The sequence below is a fragment of the Schistocerca americana genome, chromosome 4, assembly GCF_021461395.2.
Source record: "Schistocerca americana isolate TAMUIC-IGC-003095 chromosome 4, iqSchAmer2.1, whole genome shotgun sequence".
Lineage (NCBI taxonomy): Eukaryota > Metazoa > Arthropoda > Insecta > Orthoptera > Acrididae > Schistocerca > Schistocerca americana.
This window is the reverse complement of record NC_060122.1, coordinates 619,625,350-619,644,719: the sequence shown is the minus strand read 5'-3', so window position 1 is coordinate 619,644,719 and position 19,370 is coordinate 619,625,350. Positions and strand designations below refer to the sequence as shown.

The following is a 19,370-nucleotide window of genomic DNA, read 5'->3' as shown; positions in this document are numbered from 1 at the left end:
CCAATCTCACAGAGCTGGTACCCGGTGCGAACCGCATCCCTCCCGCCCCTTTCCCGCCCCTTTAGCTGCGCCACTGAGCAAGACAGAGCCTCAAAGATGATAAAGACATCCTTCGTGGGCGAGGTTAAGCTCGAAGTATGCACTGTATATTGGTGTGTCATGCTTCCTCGTCCCATTATAACTCTGTACCGGGCTGTAAAAAGAAAAAAAATCCTCACACAAAAGGAAAAGAAAAGAAAGAAAATTAAGAGAAGAACATGCTTTTTGTTCTGACGACATCCCCGTCGAGAGATCCCAATAGCACCTTCGCGCTCGGAATCTCTTAGCCAAGAGGAAACTATCACCATCCAAAAATACGGTAGAATGCAAAACATGCGGATGTAATAAATCACAGTTTTCGCAAAGAACTGCACAGTTACACGGAGCCTCAACAATTTGGGGAATAACGTGAGGCAGAGGAAGATGTGCGCGTGTGAATCTCGGCGTAGGGTGCGCTTGTCGCATTCCGTGGAACAAGTGCCTAGCGTGACGTCAGCCTTCAATTGGGCGTCGCTTCCTACAGCTCAGAAGCGCCGCTGCCTGGCAAACACGACTGAAAAGTCTAGGAGAGATCAAACTCTCAGCAACAAGCGACACAACAGATTTCATTTGGCGGCCGGCCCCTTTCGCTTCTGTTGACCAATATTTACAGCTGTTCTCACATGACAAAAGGTTAGTTAGCGGCAGAGGCGTCGCTAAGAGCAACACCGCCAACGGTAGACAAAATTCAAGAGAGGGGCGAAAGGAGAATAATGTGTATTCGACGATGACATCATTAGAGACCGCGAACTGGTGGATGCAGAAGGCAATCGAACGGGTCCATTTCAAATGAACCATCCCGGAATTTTCGTCACAGAAAATGCAAATTTGAATGGTCGGACGGGGATCTGAGTACAATTCCAGCGCGTCTAGCCGGCACCACTGTTCTCGGTGAGTAAATCCACGCTCATGCCATCTTGTCACATTTTCTCGACTTCTACATCGCGTACCTAATGGCGCAAGTCCATGACAGTGGGACACGTGTACTAGAGAACCGGCAAAGTATCTTTACCCCTTTCCAGGTCTCTGTTTAGCACGCTTCCTATACACTCACTGTTGCAGTTTTCGCAGAGAGCCGGCCGGAGTGGCCGTGCGGTTCTAGGCGCTACAGTCTGGAGCCGAGCGACCGCTACGATCGCAGGTTCGAATCCAGCCTCGGGCATGGATGTGTGTGATGTCCTTAGGTTAGTTAGGTTTAATTAGTTCTAAGTTCTAGGCGACTGATGACCTCAGAAGTTAAGTCGCGTAGTGCTCAGAGCTGTTTAACCATTTTTTCGCAAAAAACACCAACACCTACACTCCGCAAACCATCGTATGGCTCTTAGCGAGGGGGGTACACAGTGGACTTATATCATCTCCTCAACCCCCCCCCCCCCTCCCTCCTTTTCCTATACCAATCGCGGATGTAGCGAGAGAAGAAGCACTGTCCGTATCCCGAAGTCCAGTGGAAAATTTTCCCAATTTCGACGTCTCGTCTATTACGCGAGATCTAAGGCGTAAGAATCGAATGGGTAGAGATCTCCCACCTGAGTTGGAGTGACATGGGTTACGACATTCGCGGTATGGGCACATGCGGTATCATGAACCAGGAACACTCCTTGGTGCACCATTCCACGAGCTGCCCCATACACATTCTTCATTACACGACGTATGTCTACCAATATTTATCCTTCAACAGCCAAGAAAAGAGTAACAGCACGTTCGTCCTGTTTGGACGCATTTGGTAATAACGTTGGCAGAGTACACGTTTCTGCGTTTACCGCACACACGTCGGAAAGACACGAATGCCACTCTAATCGCTTGCCTATAGATTCGGTGCTTATACACCTGCATCAAGGAGAGAATAAGGGAACAATTGACAGGAATGGGAGAAAGAAATACAGTAGAAGAAGAATGGGTAGCTTTGAGGAATGAAATAGTGAAGGCAGCAGAAGGTCTAGTAGGTGAATAGACGAGAGCTAGTAGAAATCCTTGGGTAACAGAAGAGATACTGAATTTAATTGATGAAAGGAGAAAATACAAAAATTCCAGTAAGTGAATCGGGCAAAAAGGAATACAAATGTCTCAAAATGAGATCGACAGAAAATGCAAGATGGTTAAGCAGGGATGGCTAGAGGACAAATGTAAGGATGTAGAGACTTATCTCACGAGGGGTAAGATAGATACTACCTACAGCAAAATTAAAGAGACATTTGGAGAAAAGAGAAACACTAGCATGAATATCAAGAGCTCAGATGGAAACCCAGTTCTAAGCAAAGAAGGGAAAGCAGAAAGGTGGAAGGAGTATATAGAGGGTCAATACAGGAGCGATGTGCTTGAGGACAATATTATGGAAATGGAAGAGGATGTAGATGAAGATGAAATGGGAGTTATGATACTGCGTGAAGAGTTTGACAGAGCACTGAATGACCTGAGTCGAAACAGGGCCCCAGGAGTAGACAACATTCCATTAGAACTACTGACAGCCTTGGGAGAGCCAGTCCTGACAAAACTCTACCATCTGCTGAGCAAGATGTATGAGACAGGCGAAATACCCTCAGACTTCAAGAAGAATATAATAATTCCAATCCCAAAGAAAGCAGGTTTTGACAGATGTGAAAATTACCGAACTATCAGTTTAATAAGTCATAGCTGCAAAATACTAACGCGAATTCTTTACAGACGAATGGAAAAACTGGTAGAAGCCGACCTCAGGGAAGATCAGTTTGGATTCCGTAGAAATGTTGGAACACGTGAGGCAATACTGACCCTACGACTTATCTTACTGAAGGTGGCAGGGGTAAAATATAGGGAGCGAAAAGCTATTTACAATTTGTACAGAAAGCAGATGGCAGTTATAAGAGTCGAGGGACATGAAAGGGAAACAGTGGTTGGGAAGGGAGGGAGACAGGGCTGCAGCCTCTCCCCGATGCTATTCAATCTGTATATTGAGCCAAGCAGTAAAGGAAACAAAAGAAAAGTTCGGAGTAGGTATTAAAATCCGTGGAGAAGAAATAAAAACTTTGAGGTTCGCCCATGACATTGTAATTTTGTCAGAGACAGCAAAGGACTTGGAAGAGCAGTTGAACGGAATGGACAGTATCATGAAAGGAGGGTATACGTTGAACATCGACAAATGCAAAACGAGGATAATGGAATGTATTCGAATTAAGTCGGGTGATGCTGAGGGAATTAAATTAGGAAATGAGACACTTAAAGTAGTAAAGGAGTTTTGCTATTTGGGAAGCAAAATAACTGATGAAGGTCGAAGTAGAGAGGATATAAAATGTAGACTGGCAATGGCAAGGAAAGCGTTTCTGAGGAAGAGAAATTTGTTAACATCGAGTATTGATTTAAGTGTCAGGAAGTCGTTTCTGAAAGTATTTGTATGGAGTGTAGCCATGTATGGAAGTGAAACATGGACGATAAATAGTTTGGACAAGAAGAGAATAGAAGCTTTTGGAATGTGGTGCTACAGAAGAATGCTGAAGATTAGATGGGTGGATCACATAAATAATGAGGAGGTATTGAATAGAATTGGGGAGAAGAGGAGTTTGTGGCACAACTTGACTAGAAGAAGGGATCGGTTGGTAGGACATAATCTGAGGCATCAAGGGACCACCAATTTAGTACTGGAGGGCAGAGTGGAGGGTAAAAATCGTAGAGGGAGACCAAGAGATGAATACACTAAGCAGATTCAGAAGGATGTAGGCTGCAGTAGGTACTGGGAGATGAAGAAGCTTGCACAGGATAGAGTAGCATGGAGAGGTGCATCAAACCAGTCTCAGGACTGAAGACCACAACAACACCAACAACAACATACCTGCATCGGTGTCGTGTCGTGTGCTACGTTGCATATACCGTGCAGCAATGCCCTCAAATGGAAACTTTTTGATCGCTCCTTATATGTACGGAAACTATATGTACGTCCTAAGCTGGGGTATTCACAGGAATTGTGTCAGGACGCAAATTTTGGCACCACGTCGCGAATTCGCCCGCTTTGTAGATATGGAACTCAAAATTATAATAAACCATATAGATCAGATAAATTATATGTTTCAGAGACATATTAAGTCTCAACTTTATCTGTGAGGTAAGAAGGGAAACATCAAGATGGGCTGATGCTGAACTGGAGTTTGTATTAGCGAGGGAGACATGCTAGCGTATTCCGTGCAGTTGTGTTAGCTGCAGTGCCAGCCAGGGTGGCGTAGTAGTTACCGCATCTGACTAGTGAACAGGAGACCACGTTCGAATCCCGGCCTCGCAAATCCTACAGAATATGAATGAAAAAAACTTTTGCTATCGTTTTTTGTTTTTAATGTTGATAAACATTTTTCGTTTTTTGGGTACTTTTGTGTTAACAGCATGAACTAGCTTTCTGAACTACCAGTTCTTGAAAAGGCAAAATACAACTGACTACGCGAGAAACACCTTGATCGTAAGCAAGTTCCAAATTATTTGAATGTTTGCCCATGAGGCTTGTTTGTTTTTATTACATTACAACGAAACTTGATGTCGAATGGAATTGAAGTTGCTTGAAATGAAATGAAATGAAATGATAGAGACTTTCCACCCAGGTTAGTAGCTTCACTTAAATTATCTCGCTTACTTTTAATCTGCGAACAAGTAGTATCACAATGTTTTGGACGTTTCAGACTGCGTAGAAGTATTCTAATTATAAGCCCAGAAACAATAAATATAATTTTCCTAATATTCAAGTTTTCTGTTGAAACAGACTGCGAGGAAGAAAACAAAAGAGCACATTATTGTGTCTACAAATTTTTGTATAAAGTTATATATACAATGATTAAAAGTAAAATTATGGTCCGGCCGGTGTGGCCGAGCGGTTCTAGGCGCTTCAGTCTGAAACCGCGCGACCGCTACGGTCGCAGGTTCGAATCTTGCCTTGGGCATGGATGTGTGTGATGTCCTTAGGTTAGTTAGGTTTAAAGTTCTAGGGGACTGATGACCTCAGATGTTAAGTCCCATAGTGCTCAGAGCCATTTGAACCAACTAAAATTATGACGTATTTAGCCTTGCATATATTAAAATTAATAAAATGCCCATTTTATTAATTCTAATGTGTATACAGCTAAACACGAACTGATTTCTAATGTCATAATTTTACAATTAAAATTTAAAAAAATGGCAATTTTATTAATTTAATATGTCCACGGCTAAATAAGATCTAGTTTTTAATGTCACAATTTTAATTTTAACGTTTTAATGTAGTTTAGCACGATAATGTTCATTCACGATCGCGCACCCTCCTTATGCAATAAATAATTGAAAGTGTTCCCGAACTTTATGTACACCCTGTATTTTACAACAAGTCCTGTAGCATAGTTCTTGCGATAATTTTTTAATCATGTATGTGTTACTAACAATGAAACAGTTCCTTGTTTATTTCCTGCAGCAGCCACAAAAATGCAAAGTGTTCTATAGGATGACGAAAACAAACATTTTTCTGACATATCTGATAAGAGAAAAATTAATGCATTCAGGCACTTCACAGTAATTACTTGTTACATTTAGGCAGAATTACGGGAAATGGCAGTGACCGTTGTCCCGCATATTGTGCTTTGCATCAGGCGTACCTTATCAGATTCGTAAAACTTGCTGACGCAAACTGACAATGCACAAATGACTGAGCTTTATCAACACTGCTCCACTGATAAACCTAAAATGACGAAGAGCTATCGGAAATCATACTGACCGAGAACTTTCTGAAGAGCGCTTAACATTGTCGAAAAATTTCTTTTATCGGGAGGCTGAATCGCACTATTAGTTCCAGGTGCAATCCGAATTATATTAACAATCTTTTCGTTGTCCTCCTAAAGACAAAAAAGAGGTATCATTATGTGCACCGCAAGAGTCCAACAAAACCAATTAATTAATTTCTACAACTGATAAGAAGAAGTTTCGGATGTAATATTGAAAATTATTCTCTCCAACGTTCCAGATTTCACCACGTCAGTTAAAGGATTTTTGCAAGTAAACATTTCTTTTTTTCATTGGCTTTGTTGTATAGCATTCATAGTCTGCACAAGCGACTCCCTTTTTTTCGCTCGAATCGATAATGTGTGATTTGCAGGCAGTTGTTGCACAGAACCTGACTGATTTGCTTTTTAAACGCCATTTGAGGTGGTAACAAGAAGCATCATCTTCATGTCAGCTGCGAATTTCTCTATAGTTTTACCTATTAACATCTCCTATTCATGGTTACTTGAAGTGAACATAGTAATTTACCGACATTCTTTTCCATAAAATGCAACGAATTGCAAAATGATTTAGACAAGATATTATATGGTGTAAAAAAGCGATAATTGACTCCAAATAAAGAAAAGAGTGAATTCATCGATATGAGTACTAAACGGAATCCGCTAAATTTCAGTTACACGATAAATCACACAAATCTAAAGATCATTATCTCAACTAAACACATAGGGATTACAATTAGAGTAAGCGAAATTGAAACGATCACAAAGACAATGTTGTGGGGAAAGCAAACCAGAGACTGGTACAACAATGAGAAAATGTAACAGGTCTGCTAAAGAGAATGCTTACACTAGACTTGTCCTCTTTCTTCTGCAGTGCTGCTCTGTGGTGTGAAATCCGCATCAGTTAGACTGGCGGACGACATCGAAAAAGTTCACCGAAGGACAGTTCGTTCTGTATTATCGCGAAATAAGGGAGAAAGTGCCACGGATATGATACATACAAACAAAGGCGTTTTTCGCAGTGACAAGACCTTTCCATGAAATTTCAACCATCAGCTTTCTCAGGTCTGTGTGCGAATTTTTTTCTTTTTTTTTTTGCGCCCACCTACATGGGGAGAAATATTCGTCATAATAAAATAAGAGAACTCACGAGCTCGCACAGAAAGATTTAAGTGTTCTTTTCCCCGCGTGCTGTTCGAGAGTGCAACGGTAGGGAAGTAGCTTGAAGGCGGTTAGATGAACCCTCTGCTAGGCACTTAAATGTTAATTGCAGAGTAATAGTGTAGATGCGGATGCATGTTTTCTTCGGGCTAGGAAGGTATGTATTTTTGTTCTGGAATTTAATTAGCAGACCAATCATTGTTCGAACACAGTTCACAGACTCGTCAGAGTTATTTCGTTTCTCCTAAGTTTTCACAATTCCTAGCGAAATGTAGACATATTTCAAACGAATGTCACATATATGTAGGTGTTCACGAGAAGTACGTGATTTCGACTGCAGACCACGTTCTCTATATTTCATCTTTACAAGGTTGAAAAATTAGTTGGATTCCACGTTACTATGAAACTCTGCAGAAATACAGAAGCTATAATGAGGCATATATGAAGAAAACACAAAGAAAATTAATTCATTTTCATCTCCATTGCTAACACCTAGTGACACCAGAAAGGCAACTGGTAATTATTATGGATATTAAGTGACCTGCAGATCAGACCAAATAGTAACTGAATAGTTGTGTCAAAGTAATTATTGAAACGTCCCCTTTTTGAAGAATTATACAAGACTGTGCTTTAACTGACACACAATATTTTTTAGCGCAACGCAATCTGACTTTCAATAATCCCTACAAAAGAATGGCCCTGTCTAATATTAACCTATACGTTTCACAAATCACTTACCTCACAAAAATCTTCGTTACTCTAACTACTGCAATACAGCGAGCGCCACTACTGCCAGCTAAATAAAAGATTCAAACCAAGGAAGGCACTAACTACTGATAGGCATAGTTAGCAAATGAAAGATTTTAATAGAGAACAAACACTGTATTTACCTTAATAGTCATATTATATATAGCAGTTCATGACAGTCTTACAAATTTCAAAACTCCGCCATCTCTCTCCCCACATTCATCACTGCTGGCGGCTCACCTCCAACTGCGCAACGCTACGCGCTATTAACATCCAGCTGCCGCTGCCCAACTCTGCAATGGCAGACAACAATGCAAACTAGCCACAGACTGCACACAGCACAGCCAGTGATTTTCATACAGAGCGCTACATAACGTTGCCAATAAGAAAACATAAACAGCCTACTTACATAGCCCCTATGCTCCCCACAAAAAATTTTACAAATTGTTTTGGGCAGTGGCCAATAATGATTTGATAAAATTTTTCATAATTACAATAACAAAGATATCAAATGCACACACTTATTGATACACTGTTGGTCAAAAGCTAAAATTTTCTCACAGTCCATAAAGACAGTCCTGATCGTTCATCACAGTAAAATAGCAGTGTTTTTTCTCAAAGTCTGAGCAGTAAAAGAAAATGCACACAGAAGTAGTGGATTTCCATGTTGTCTTGAAGGAGTAGTGTTGTCCTTCCAATGGAAAGACAGTGCTGACTCTTGACATGCAGACAAGTAATGGGCCACAACAGAGCAAACCCACAGCAGAGTCAATCGAAGTTTTGAAGAGTATTGGTAGGTCATTACAGAGCAGACCCACTGTAGTCCTGGTAGAGATTACGATATTGGTGGGCCACCAGAGGCGCAGACCCACTGCAGTCCTTGTAGAAATAATGGTACTGGTGAGTCAGCAAAGACGCAGACCCACTGTAGTCCTTGTAGAGACGGCCGGCAGCCATCTGTTGCAAATGTGCAGGTGCACAATCACCATCGAAGAGTCTTGCGGACAATATAGCAAGTCCATAAACCACCACTTGTGCACTCACAAAGTTTCTGGAATTGTCCTTAGAACCAGCAATGCTGTTATCCAGTCCCTTGCTGAATCATTAACACACGTGCAAACACTATCAGTCCCTACTTCTCACATATTGTCCATATACTATGACCAACAGAAACGTGTGCAGTGAAATGTAACTTAATTTGAAGAACTGGTGTCTATACAATTATAAATTTACAACATGAAAATACAATTACAAAGGTACAAAATACATCATTAAAGAACATAATAGTACAGATAACATTTGTAGTAATATGGGCTTTACAAAAGAATCGAAATAACATATACATCAGTGTTACAGGAATTATGACATGAGTACATACATAAAAGATCAGAATAATTATTGAAACATCGACTTCACACATGAGCATTAAAACAGAACAGAATTAATAATGTCTAACATCTTTACAAAGTAAATAACATATTATTAATGCAAATTATATTTGAGGATAACAGTATTATTCATCATAGTTCATGTAGCTGAGTATTAGAAACATTCTGCAACATAAGTCTTATCAGATAAACATATTAAGACAGGAAGAACATAAATACACAAGGGTCCACAAACACTTTCTTTTCTTCTCGGAGATCTCCCTTCGTTCTTCATTATTCCCAAAAGGTCCTATCTATACCTGCTTTCTGTACTTTTTTCGTATAACCTCTCAGTGCGTTTCTTCCAATTCATCGCAACTCATTCTCTTATATAGTCTACCCTGTCTTAAGCTAACTTAAATCTACTGAGCTCAGATGCTAAACTAAGGGGCGAGGCAATGCAGCAGCACAAAACAATTAACACAAACACCAATGACAAAAAAATGCAGATTTGCAAAGGAAGCAGCATTATAGAGATTAGCAAAGCAATTGCAATATTACAACTAATATAAGGCAATGTGCAGCAAACAAGAAAAATAAATCTAGTCATATTATATATAGCAGTTCATGACAGTCTTACAAATTTCAAAACTCCGCCATCTCTCTCCCCACATCCATCACTGCTGGCGGCTCACCTCCAACTGCGCAACGCTACGCGCTGTTAACATCCAGCTGCCGCTGCCCAACACTACAATGGCAGACAACAATGCAAACTAGCCACAGACTGCACACAGCACAGCCAGTGATTTTCATACAGAGCGCTACGTAACGTTGCCAATAAGAAAACTTAAACAGCCTACTTACACTATCAACGGAAACTGAAGTTCGCTTTATAAATTACGATTACGTCGTGCCGCGTTTCCTGTTTACCAAGGTGTCGTCAACCAATGATATGTGCATGATACATTTTTACAGCCAAATGGCGAACTACGAATTTGGCAATTTTCAACATTTGTTTTTAAAATACACGTGCTTGGAGTGCACTTTAGCAGCTAAAATTTTGACATAATTTTTCTTTCGATAAATTTTTTCTCTATAAAAAATTTCATGGCAGGTTTCGACATACCCGATTGGATTTCCCTTGTAAGAATGGGTCTGTCTTACAGTAAGTCAGATGCCAATCCTCTTCAGTCATGTGCGCAGCATGAATGATTTTTGGGACAGTAACCGATTTTCATCAACATTCATGAAATTCATCCCGACAGAAGCGCCGACGGTGGCCGAGTGGTTCTAGGCGCTTCAGTCCGGAACCGCGCGACTGCTACTGTCGCAGGTTCGAATCCTGCCTCGGGCGTGGATCTGTGTGATGTCCTTAGGTTAGTTAGGTTTAAGTAGTTCTAAGTTCTAGGGGACTGATGACCTTAGGTGTTAAGTCCCTTAGTGCTCAGAGCCACTTGAACCATTTTTCCGACAGAAAATTCTGCGAACCAATTGCAAACAGTCTTTCCCGAAGGTGATTCGTTACCGAAATTGTAGGAAGCGATTCGAGGCATTGTTGCAGTGTTAAGCATTTACCAATGCCATAAAGAATATCCAACGATAGCCAATACGAGAAATGTACACTTTTTCAGAGCACTGTTCCTTTAAACGCTTGTTGTACAATGATGCGACAAAAGTCACGGGATACCACCTAATATTGTGTTAGGCCTCCTATTGCCTAGCTTAGTATAGCAAGTCGACGTGGCATGCACTCAACAAGTCGTTGGTCCCCTGAGGAAATATTGAGCCGAAGCCTCTGTAGCCGCCCTAACTGCGAGTGTTGTCAGTGCAGGATTTTGTGCAAGACCTAACTTCTCGATTATGAACCATAAATGTTAGATGGGATTCACGTCGGGTGATCTGGGTCGACAGATCATTCGCTCGAATTGTTCAAAATGTTCTTCAAACCAATCGCGAACAATTGCGGCATGTGACAACGAGAAAATTCCATCGTTGTTTGGGAACATGAAGTCCATGTATGGCTGCAGACGGTCTCCAAGTTGGTTAAGTTGGACCAGAGGACCCAGACCATTCCACGTAAACATAGCCCACGCCTTCAGGGAGTGACCACCATCTTGGACAGTGCCTTGTTGACAACTTGGGTCCATGGCTTCACCGGATCTGGGCATTAATAGAACCCTCCCATCAGCTCTTACCAAATGAAATCAGGAGTCATGTGACAAACCACGGTTTTCCATTCGTTCAACCGACAGGTAAAGCAGATGCCAGACTGAGATTCATTGGAAGAATCCTAAGGAAATGCAATCCGAAAACTAAGGAAGAAGGTTACAGTACGCTTGTTCGCCCACTGCTCGAATACTGCTCAGCAGTGTGGGATCCGTACCAGATAGGATTGATAGAAGAGATGGAGAAGATCCAACGCAGAGCAGCGCGCTTCGTTACAGGACCATTTAGTAATCGCGAAAGCGTTACGGAGATGATAGATAAACTCCAGTGGAAGACTCTGCAGGAGAGACGCTCAGTAGCTCGGTACGGGCTTTTGTTGAAGTTTCGAGAACATACCTTCACCGAAGAGTCAAAAAATGGTTCAAATGGCTCTGAGCACTATGGGACTCAACTGCTGAGGTCATTAGTCCCCTAGAACTTAGAACTAGTTAAACCTAACTAACCTAAGGACATCACAAACATCCATGCCCGAGGCAGGATTCGAACCTGCGACCGTAGCGGTCTCGCGGTTCCAGACTGCAGCGCCTTTAACCGCACGGCCACTTCGGCCGGCCCGAAGAGTCAAGCAGTATATTGCTCCCTCCTACGTATATCTCGCGAAGAGACCATGAGGATAAAATCAGAGAGATTAGAGCCCACACAGAAGCATACCGACAATCCTTCTTTCCACGAACAATACGAGACTGGACTAGAAGGGAGAACCGATACAGGTACTCGAGGTACCCTCCGCCACACACCGTCAGGTGGCTTGCGGAGTATAGATGTAGATAGGGTCACGAGCCACAGAACGGCGCTGTAGGCGATGTCGTGTTATTAGCAATGGCACTCGCGTCCGTCGTTCGCTTTATTCTTTTTTCTGGTTCGCTTTAGGGCGCAAAAACAATTGAGATCATACGTGCTCAAGTCGTAACCTGACTTCATCAAGAAGTAAAAGAACTTAAAAACGACGATGCGTAAAGCCCAATCGACGGAAAGAAAGCGAGTTAAGAATAAAGACTTCTCAGAGGAGAAAGGCCCAAAAAATACACTGTAGAGACAGCAGAGATGCCGAACCAAAGATTAAATTCCTTTGGCATATTGCTAGGACGGATAAAAAGTAAAAACGAGGTCGACAGTCTGCGCATCGTTCGCTAAAACAACCGTTAACTCAAGACGGCAAACATACATTAGAACGTAAGTTGTTAAAAAAAGAGCATGCGGTCAGGAAATGGCGAACCGTCAAAAGATGAAGACAATGAGCAGTAAGTGGCAGGGGATCACCACTTAACAAATGGCGACGACTAAAACGATAATGCCCAATGCTCAACCTAGCTAAAATGATCTCGCGGCTAGTGGGTCGGGATGAGATCGGCCAAGCCAGGGAAGAGTTTTAATTCCCCAGGGTTTACTCCCGTGAACAGAAGACCAATGGTGACGATAAAGTAACACCACCTGCCGAAAGGTGGTAACACTGAGATCATCCGAAGCGATGGAAGAGCTAACAGACAGAGTTAGGAGGGCTGCAGCCTTGGTCCCAGCGCCAGCAGCCTCATTTCCTGTCAGACCGACGTGGCTAGGAACCCACATGAACATCACAGTAGCTCCCTCAACAGCGAGCAAGTGGAAGCTTTCTAGCACAAGTTGCGCTAGGGCATTGACTGTGTACAGCACACAGAGGCTCTGAAGGGCAATGAGAGAATCGGAATAGATGACACAATTAAAAAGCCCGTGTCACCGGATGTACTATCCGGCCTGAAAGAGGGCGACTAGCCCTGCTGTAAATATTGAGCAGTGTTCTGGAAGCCATGAATACCCGTCGTGCGGCCACAATCACGTCGGAAACTGTTTCAAATGATCACCTGAGTACAAAAGACAGCTCCACCAATTCACTGCCCTTTTATAACTTGTGAACGCGATGCTTCCACGGTCTGTGTATGTGCATATCGCTACCCCAAGAATTTTGTCACCTCAGTGTAATTCAATTCTCTCCTCTTTCATTAACCTTTTCACTTATTCTAATACCAAACAAGGTTTCAAAAGTGCTAAACTAATCAGTATAATTCTTAACGCCTCCGTTATTTTGTTATTATTATTAGTGTTGCCATTATTATTTTTTTATTTACGAATTGACCACTTAGGATCACTCTACAATTTTATTTCTCCTTTGTCTGAAGATTCCTCTTTCTACAGTATTCCTTCATATGGACGCTGTGCTGTTGCTTCTGTTCATCCGTCCAGGCTCTTCCAGTCTTCTTAGTTCTTTCCACTTGAAATCCTTCCAAATTTTGAATCATGGTCCGAAATATATCCCTATTTAATATCTGAACTTCCTGAATGTTGAACCTTTCCAGAGCTTTACGAGCATGCTTAATCCATGTCGCTGTTTTTTCCTTTTTCCAGAGATAGCCGAATATCCTTTTGGTTGGCCTAGTTTTGTTCATTCTGTACAGGTGTCCTAGACATGATAACCTCCTCTTCTTCACTGTCTCCGAGATTTTCTCCACCTTTTTATAGATTCCATTATTGCTTCGAATTTTTCAGCCAGTTTCAACCTGTGTTGGACCCATGATTTTCCGTAATATTCTTCTTTGTAGTATCTCCAGCTTTTCCAACTTGTAATTCACTGAGAGGCATTCGCTGGCATACAGAGACTGTTTTTACCACAGCACTGGTGTGCTTTATTTTGGCATTACAAGAGATGCACTTTTTGTTGTAAATGTTTTTAGTTAATCCGTAAGGTCTCTCCATTTTTGAGATCCGGCCCCCACAGCAGCTTTCTCCAGTCCGTTCTCTTGTATGGCTTCACCGAGGTATTTGAAATTTTTTACTCTCTCAATCCGTCCAATCTCTATTTCGATGAACTGTCGTCCATGTTTGTCACTTGTCATGAATCTGGTGTTCTCTTTCGAGATCCTAACTCCTGCCTTGCCAGCGATCCTTTATAGTAGGATGATCTGTATGAGCGCTTCTTCTAAATTCTCTGAAAGCATTGCAAAATCAACAGCAAAAGCCATGCAATTGACTTCGATTCCTCCCGATTTTCTTCCTAGACTGGGCTAATCCCTTGATTTTCAAGTTCGGAATTCCAAATTCTCACAATCTTCTCCAGAACACAGTTAAATAGTATTGGTGATAATCCATCGCCCTGTCGCACGCATGTCTTGATTCCAAATGGTTGGGACAATTCTCCCATACACTTCACTTCGGAAGTCGTGCCTGTTAAAGTTTCTCTGATAATGTTTGCTAGCCTGTTGTTGACCACAAATTCTCTGACGATGCCATCTAGGGTCTCTCTATTCACGGAGTCAAAGGCTTTTTTAAAGTCAATGAAAGAAACCACTATATTTTTGCCATTTAGTATTGTGTGTCGGATTATTGATTTCAAATTAAAAATTTGTTTAGCACAGGAGCGGCCTTTCCGGAAGCTCCTTGTATTCTCGAAGTTGTTTATTATTATTATTATTATTATTATTACTGGAAATTATTACTTTTTACTAATAATGCACATTATTTATTGAGTTTGTAATGTAATAACTAATTAATATAATTCTTAATTCCTCCATTATTTTATCATCATTATTAGTGTTACCATTAGTATTATTACCAATTATTATATTCATTAATAGTGTAAATCGTTGTTGTTATTATTATTATTATGTAATGTTTTTGTATGTGTTGTTCCTGGTCAGATGTAAGAAAGTCCCTTAGGTGTGCGTTCGTAGTCTTTCCCAGCGTAATAAGTCTTGAAAGTCTCTTCGGGTTTGCTGTCGGATCCTAAAGTCAACTTGACTCGATATTTCGGCGACCAACTGGTCGCCATCTTCATGGAGAATGCTGCTTCTGCTGATGACTCCCACTGAGAACTGACGATTTTCTTTGGCTGTTTTTAAGGAAAATGGATACTCAGAGAAGCAGATTCGTCGTATTATCGAGTTTGGACCATCTCTACAGGTGCATGAAGAGGAACATAAATCGGTGGCCTTTATTCCTTATGCTGGAGGCACATCTTTTAAGACTGGACGAATTTTGAGGAACTTTAACATTAAGAGTGTGTTCCGTCCACCTTCTAATATTAGGGCACTACTCGGCTCTATGAGATGATTTGGGGCTTAGGAAACCTGGTGTATACAAAATTCCGTGTCAATGTGTGAAGGCTTACATTGGCCGTTCGATTCGCACAGTTCATGATAGGTGTGTGGAACATTGCCGTCATACGAAGCTACAACAGGCGGAAAAATCGGTGTAGCAGAACACTGCTTAAATGAGGGAGACAGTATGAAATTTGATGATACTGTGGCAGTTGCCAATATATACTGTTTTTGGAACAGTGTCTATAAAGAGGCGATCAAGGTTGGCGGATAATTTAATCAACAGGGACAATGGGTTTCCTCTTAGCAGGACGTGGAATCCTGTACTATCTCGTATCAAAACTGAACGCTCTTCGGTGCGGTCCTGAGTGCGGTATATCGTTGCCGCCAGTGTTCCACTAAGGGCGGCGCCACCTCCCTGTCTTGGAGGGCAGCAACCGTGATGGGCGGCGCATGCGCCGTGTACTGAATGGTGGCCTATATAGGACGTCGATTTGCAGCCTATCGACAGTTCTCAGCGGGACTCATCAGCAGAAGCAGCATTCTCCATGAAGATGGCGACCAGTTGGACCGCCGAAATATCGAGTCAAGTTCATTTTAGGATCCGGCAGCAAAACCGAAGAGACTTTCAAGTCCCTTAGGTCCTTATCTGGCAAAAGTGAACAAGCAATAAATAAATAAAAACGTCTGTGTTGCCATTGCTTTAATAGTAACAAATGCCAATGTTTAAAATGATACTAACGCCACTCCTGAGTAGCAGGTCGTCAACGTACTGACGTGGCAGTAGGCAGCAGAGCGGCGCGGCCGGGCTACTCACATCTTGTCGTCGCCGACCAGCTGGTAGGCGGTGAGGCTGAAGGAGGCGGCGGGCGCGGCGCGCGCCTGCTGGAACACCCGCAGCTCCGCCCCCAGGATGCGCTCCTGCAGCGGCACCTCCGACACGTCGAACGACAGCAGCCGGTCGCGCTCGTGCCGCATCCCGTGGTGTCCTGCACACACACCCGACACTCTCTCACACCGAGCGGCGCTGCTGCGGCCGTTTCTAGCATCAACCACTACAGCTAATGGGCGCGCAACCAAAAGGAACAATAAGCACTGTAGGTATACCACAGGGACCGATATAGGGCCCGATCTTGTTCATTATACGAGGGTCACTCCAAAAGAAATGCACACTATTTTTTTTCATCCATCTTTTATTCTACATGTTTGAAAGATTTACAGTGTGTAGATACATCATTTAGGAGCAATATTTTCATTTCTCCATATAATTTCCATCCCTCTCAACTGCCTTACGTCATCTTGGAACCAGCGCCTGTATACCCGCACAGTAAAATTCTGGACCAACCTCTTGCAGCCAATGTTTGACAGCGTGCGTAAGGGAGTCATCACCTTCAAACCTTGTTCCACGAAGAGAGTCTTTCAGTTTCCCAAAGAGATGATAGTCACATGGAGCCAGCAAGGCGGGTGTTTCAGCGTTGTCCATCCGAGTTTTGTGATAAAAAAAATATGTGTGAAATCTTATGGGACTTAACTGCTAAGGTCATCAGTCCCTAAGCTTACACTCTAGTTAACCTAAATTATCCGAGGGAAGACTCGAAACTCCGCCGGGATCAGCCGCACAGTCCATGAGTGCAGCGCCTTAGACCGCTCGGCTGATCCCGCGCGTTTTTTTTTTGTGATCAGTTCCATGGTTTTTTGACTGACATGTGGCCGTGCGTTGTCGTGCAACAGCAAAACATCCTGCTTTTGCCGGTGTGGTCGAACACCGATCTTGAAATTTCTTCAGTGTCGTCACATATGCATTAGAATTTATGGTGGTTCCACTTGGCATGATGTCCACAAGCAAGAGTCCTTCGGAATCGAAATACACCGTAGCCATAACTTTTCCAGCAGAAGGTGTGGTTTTGAATTATTTTTTTTTTTTTTGGGTGAATTTGCATGATGCCACTCCATTGATTGCCTCTTCGTCTCTGGTGAAAAATGATGGAGCCATGTTTCATCACCTGTCACAATTCTTCCAAGAAATTCATCTCCACCATTCTCGTACTGCTCCAAAAGGTCGCTGCATACCGTTTTTCTTGTTTCTTTGTGAGCCACTGTCAACATCCTGGGAACCCACCTGGCACAAACCTTTTTTAACGCCAACACTTTCAGTATTCTGCAAACACTTCCTTCCCCTATCCCAACGTAGCGTGACAATTCGTTCACTGTGATGCATTTGTCAGCAGTCACCAATTCGTTAACTCTCTGCACATTGTCTGGAGTGTATGCAGTACGAGGCCTGCCGCTGCGAGGACAATCCTCAATATTGCCGTGCCCGCTTTCATCACGTAACCTGCTTGCCCACCGACTAACTGTACTGCGATAGACAGCAGCATACACCTTTTTCAACCTGTTGTGGATGTTTCCAACTGACTCGTCTTCACAGCACAAAAATTCCATGACAGCACTTTGCTTCTGACTAACGTCAAGCGTAGCAGCCATGTTGAAGACATGCTATGACGGCGCAACTCACGGGAAAAGGTTGAATTAAGTTTAAAAACAAGCGGCAAGGATGTATCTACACACTGTAAAACTTTCTCATTTGCAGAATGAAAACTGTATTTTTACAAAAATAGTGTGCATTTCTTTTGGAGCTAACCTCGTATATACTCTAAGGAAGGAAAAAAAAAGGACGCACTGAAAGGAATTATCCGATTGGGACGGAAATCGTTTATGTGATCTATTGAAAAAACAAATGATTACAATTTCAGAAAAAAAACTGGGCGATTTATTCAAGAGAAAGAGCTTCACAAATTAAGCAAGCCCATATTGCGTTGGATTACCTTTGGCCCTTATGCAAGCAGTTACTCGGCTTGGTGTTGATTGATAAGAGTTGCTGGATATCATCCTGAGGGATAGCGTGCCAACTTCTGTCCAACTGGCGCATTAGATCGTCAAAATCCCGCTGCCCGTAATGGTCCAGACGGTGTCAATTAGGGAGAAACCCGGCGACCTTGCTGGCCCATGTAGGGTTTTGCAAGCAGGGACACAAGCAGTGGAAAGAAACTGTCACCGTGTACGGGCGCGCATTATCTTGCTGAAATGTAAACCCAGGGTGGCTCGGCATGAACGGCGTGTAGAATGTCGTCGACAGACCGCTTATGGCGAGTGGAAGAGAGAGAGCGCACCATACAGATAGTGAGAGGGTTTACGTATACAGGGTGGTCCATTGATCGTGACCGGGCCAAATATCTCACGAAATAAGCGTCAAACGAAAAAGCTACAAAGAACGAAACTTGTCTAGCTTGAAGGGGGAAACCAGATGGCGCTATGGTTGGCCCGCTAGATGGCGCTGCCATAGCTCAAACGGATATCAACTCCGTTTTTCAAAATAGGAACCCCCATTTTTATTGCATATTCGCGTAGTACGTAATGAAATATGAATGTTTTAGTTGGACCACTTTTTTCGCTTTGTGATACATGGTGCTGTAATAGTCACAAATATATGGCTCACAATTTTAGACGAACAGTTGGTAACAGGTAGGTTTTTTAAATTAAAATACAGAATGTAGGTACTTTTGAACATTTTATTTCGGCTGTTCCAATGCGATACATGTATCTTTGTGGACTTATCATTTCTGAGAACGCATGCTGTTACAGCGTGATTTCCTGTAAATACCACATTAATGCAATAAATGCTCAAAATGATGTCCGTCAACCTCAATGCATTTGGCAATACGTGTAACGACATTCCTCTCAACAGCGAGTAGTTCGCCTTCCGTAATGTTCGCACATGCATTGACAATGCACTGACGCATGTTGTCAGACGTTGTCGGTGGACCACGATAGCAAATATCCTTTAACTTTCCCCACAGAAAGAAATCCGGGGACGTCAGATCCGGTGAACGTGCGGGTCATGGTATGGTGCTTCGACGACCAATCCACCTGTCATCAAATATGCTATTCAATACCGCTTCAACCGCACGCGAGCTATGTGCCGGACATCCATCATGTTGGAAGTACATCGCCATTCTCTCATGCAG

The 19,370-nt window shown here is 42.6% G+C and overlaps 1 protein-coding gene across 1 annotated transcript in view; it reads right to left on the bottom strand.

Moving 5' to 3' along the window:
- Positions 1-19,370, bottom strand: part of LOC124612778 (protein 60A-like) — a 194,354-nt gene that overhangs the window by 43,249 nt on the left and 131,735 nt on the right. The window contains exon 2 of the mRNA XM_047141173.1: positions 16,163-16,334. Within this exon, the coding sequence (XP_046997129.1) occupies positions 16,163-16,334 (172 nt within the window). The remainder of the gene's footprint in view (positions 1-16,162; positions 16,335-19,370) is intronic.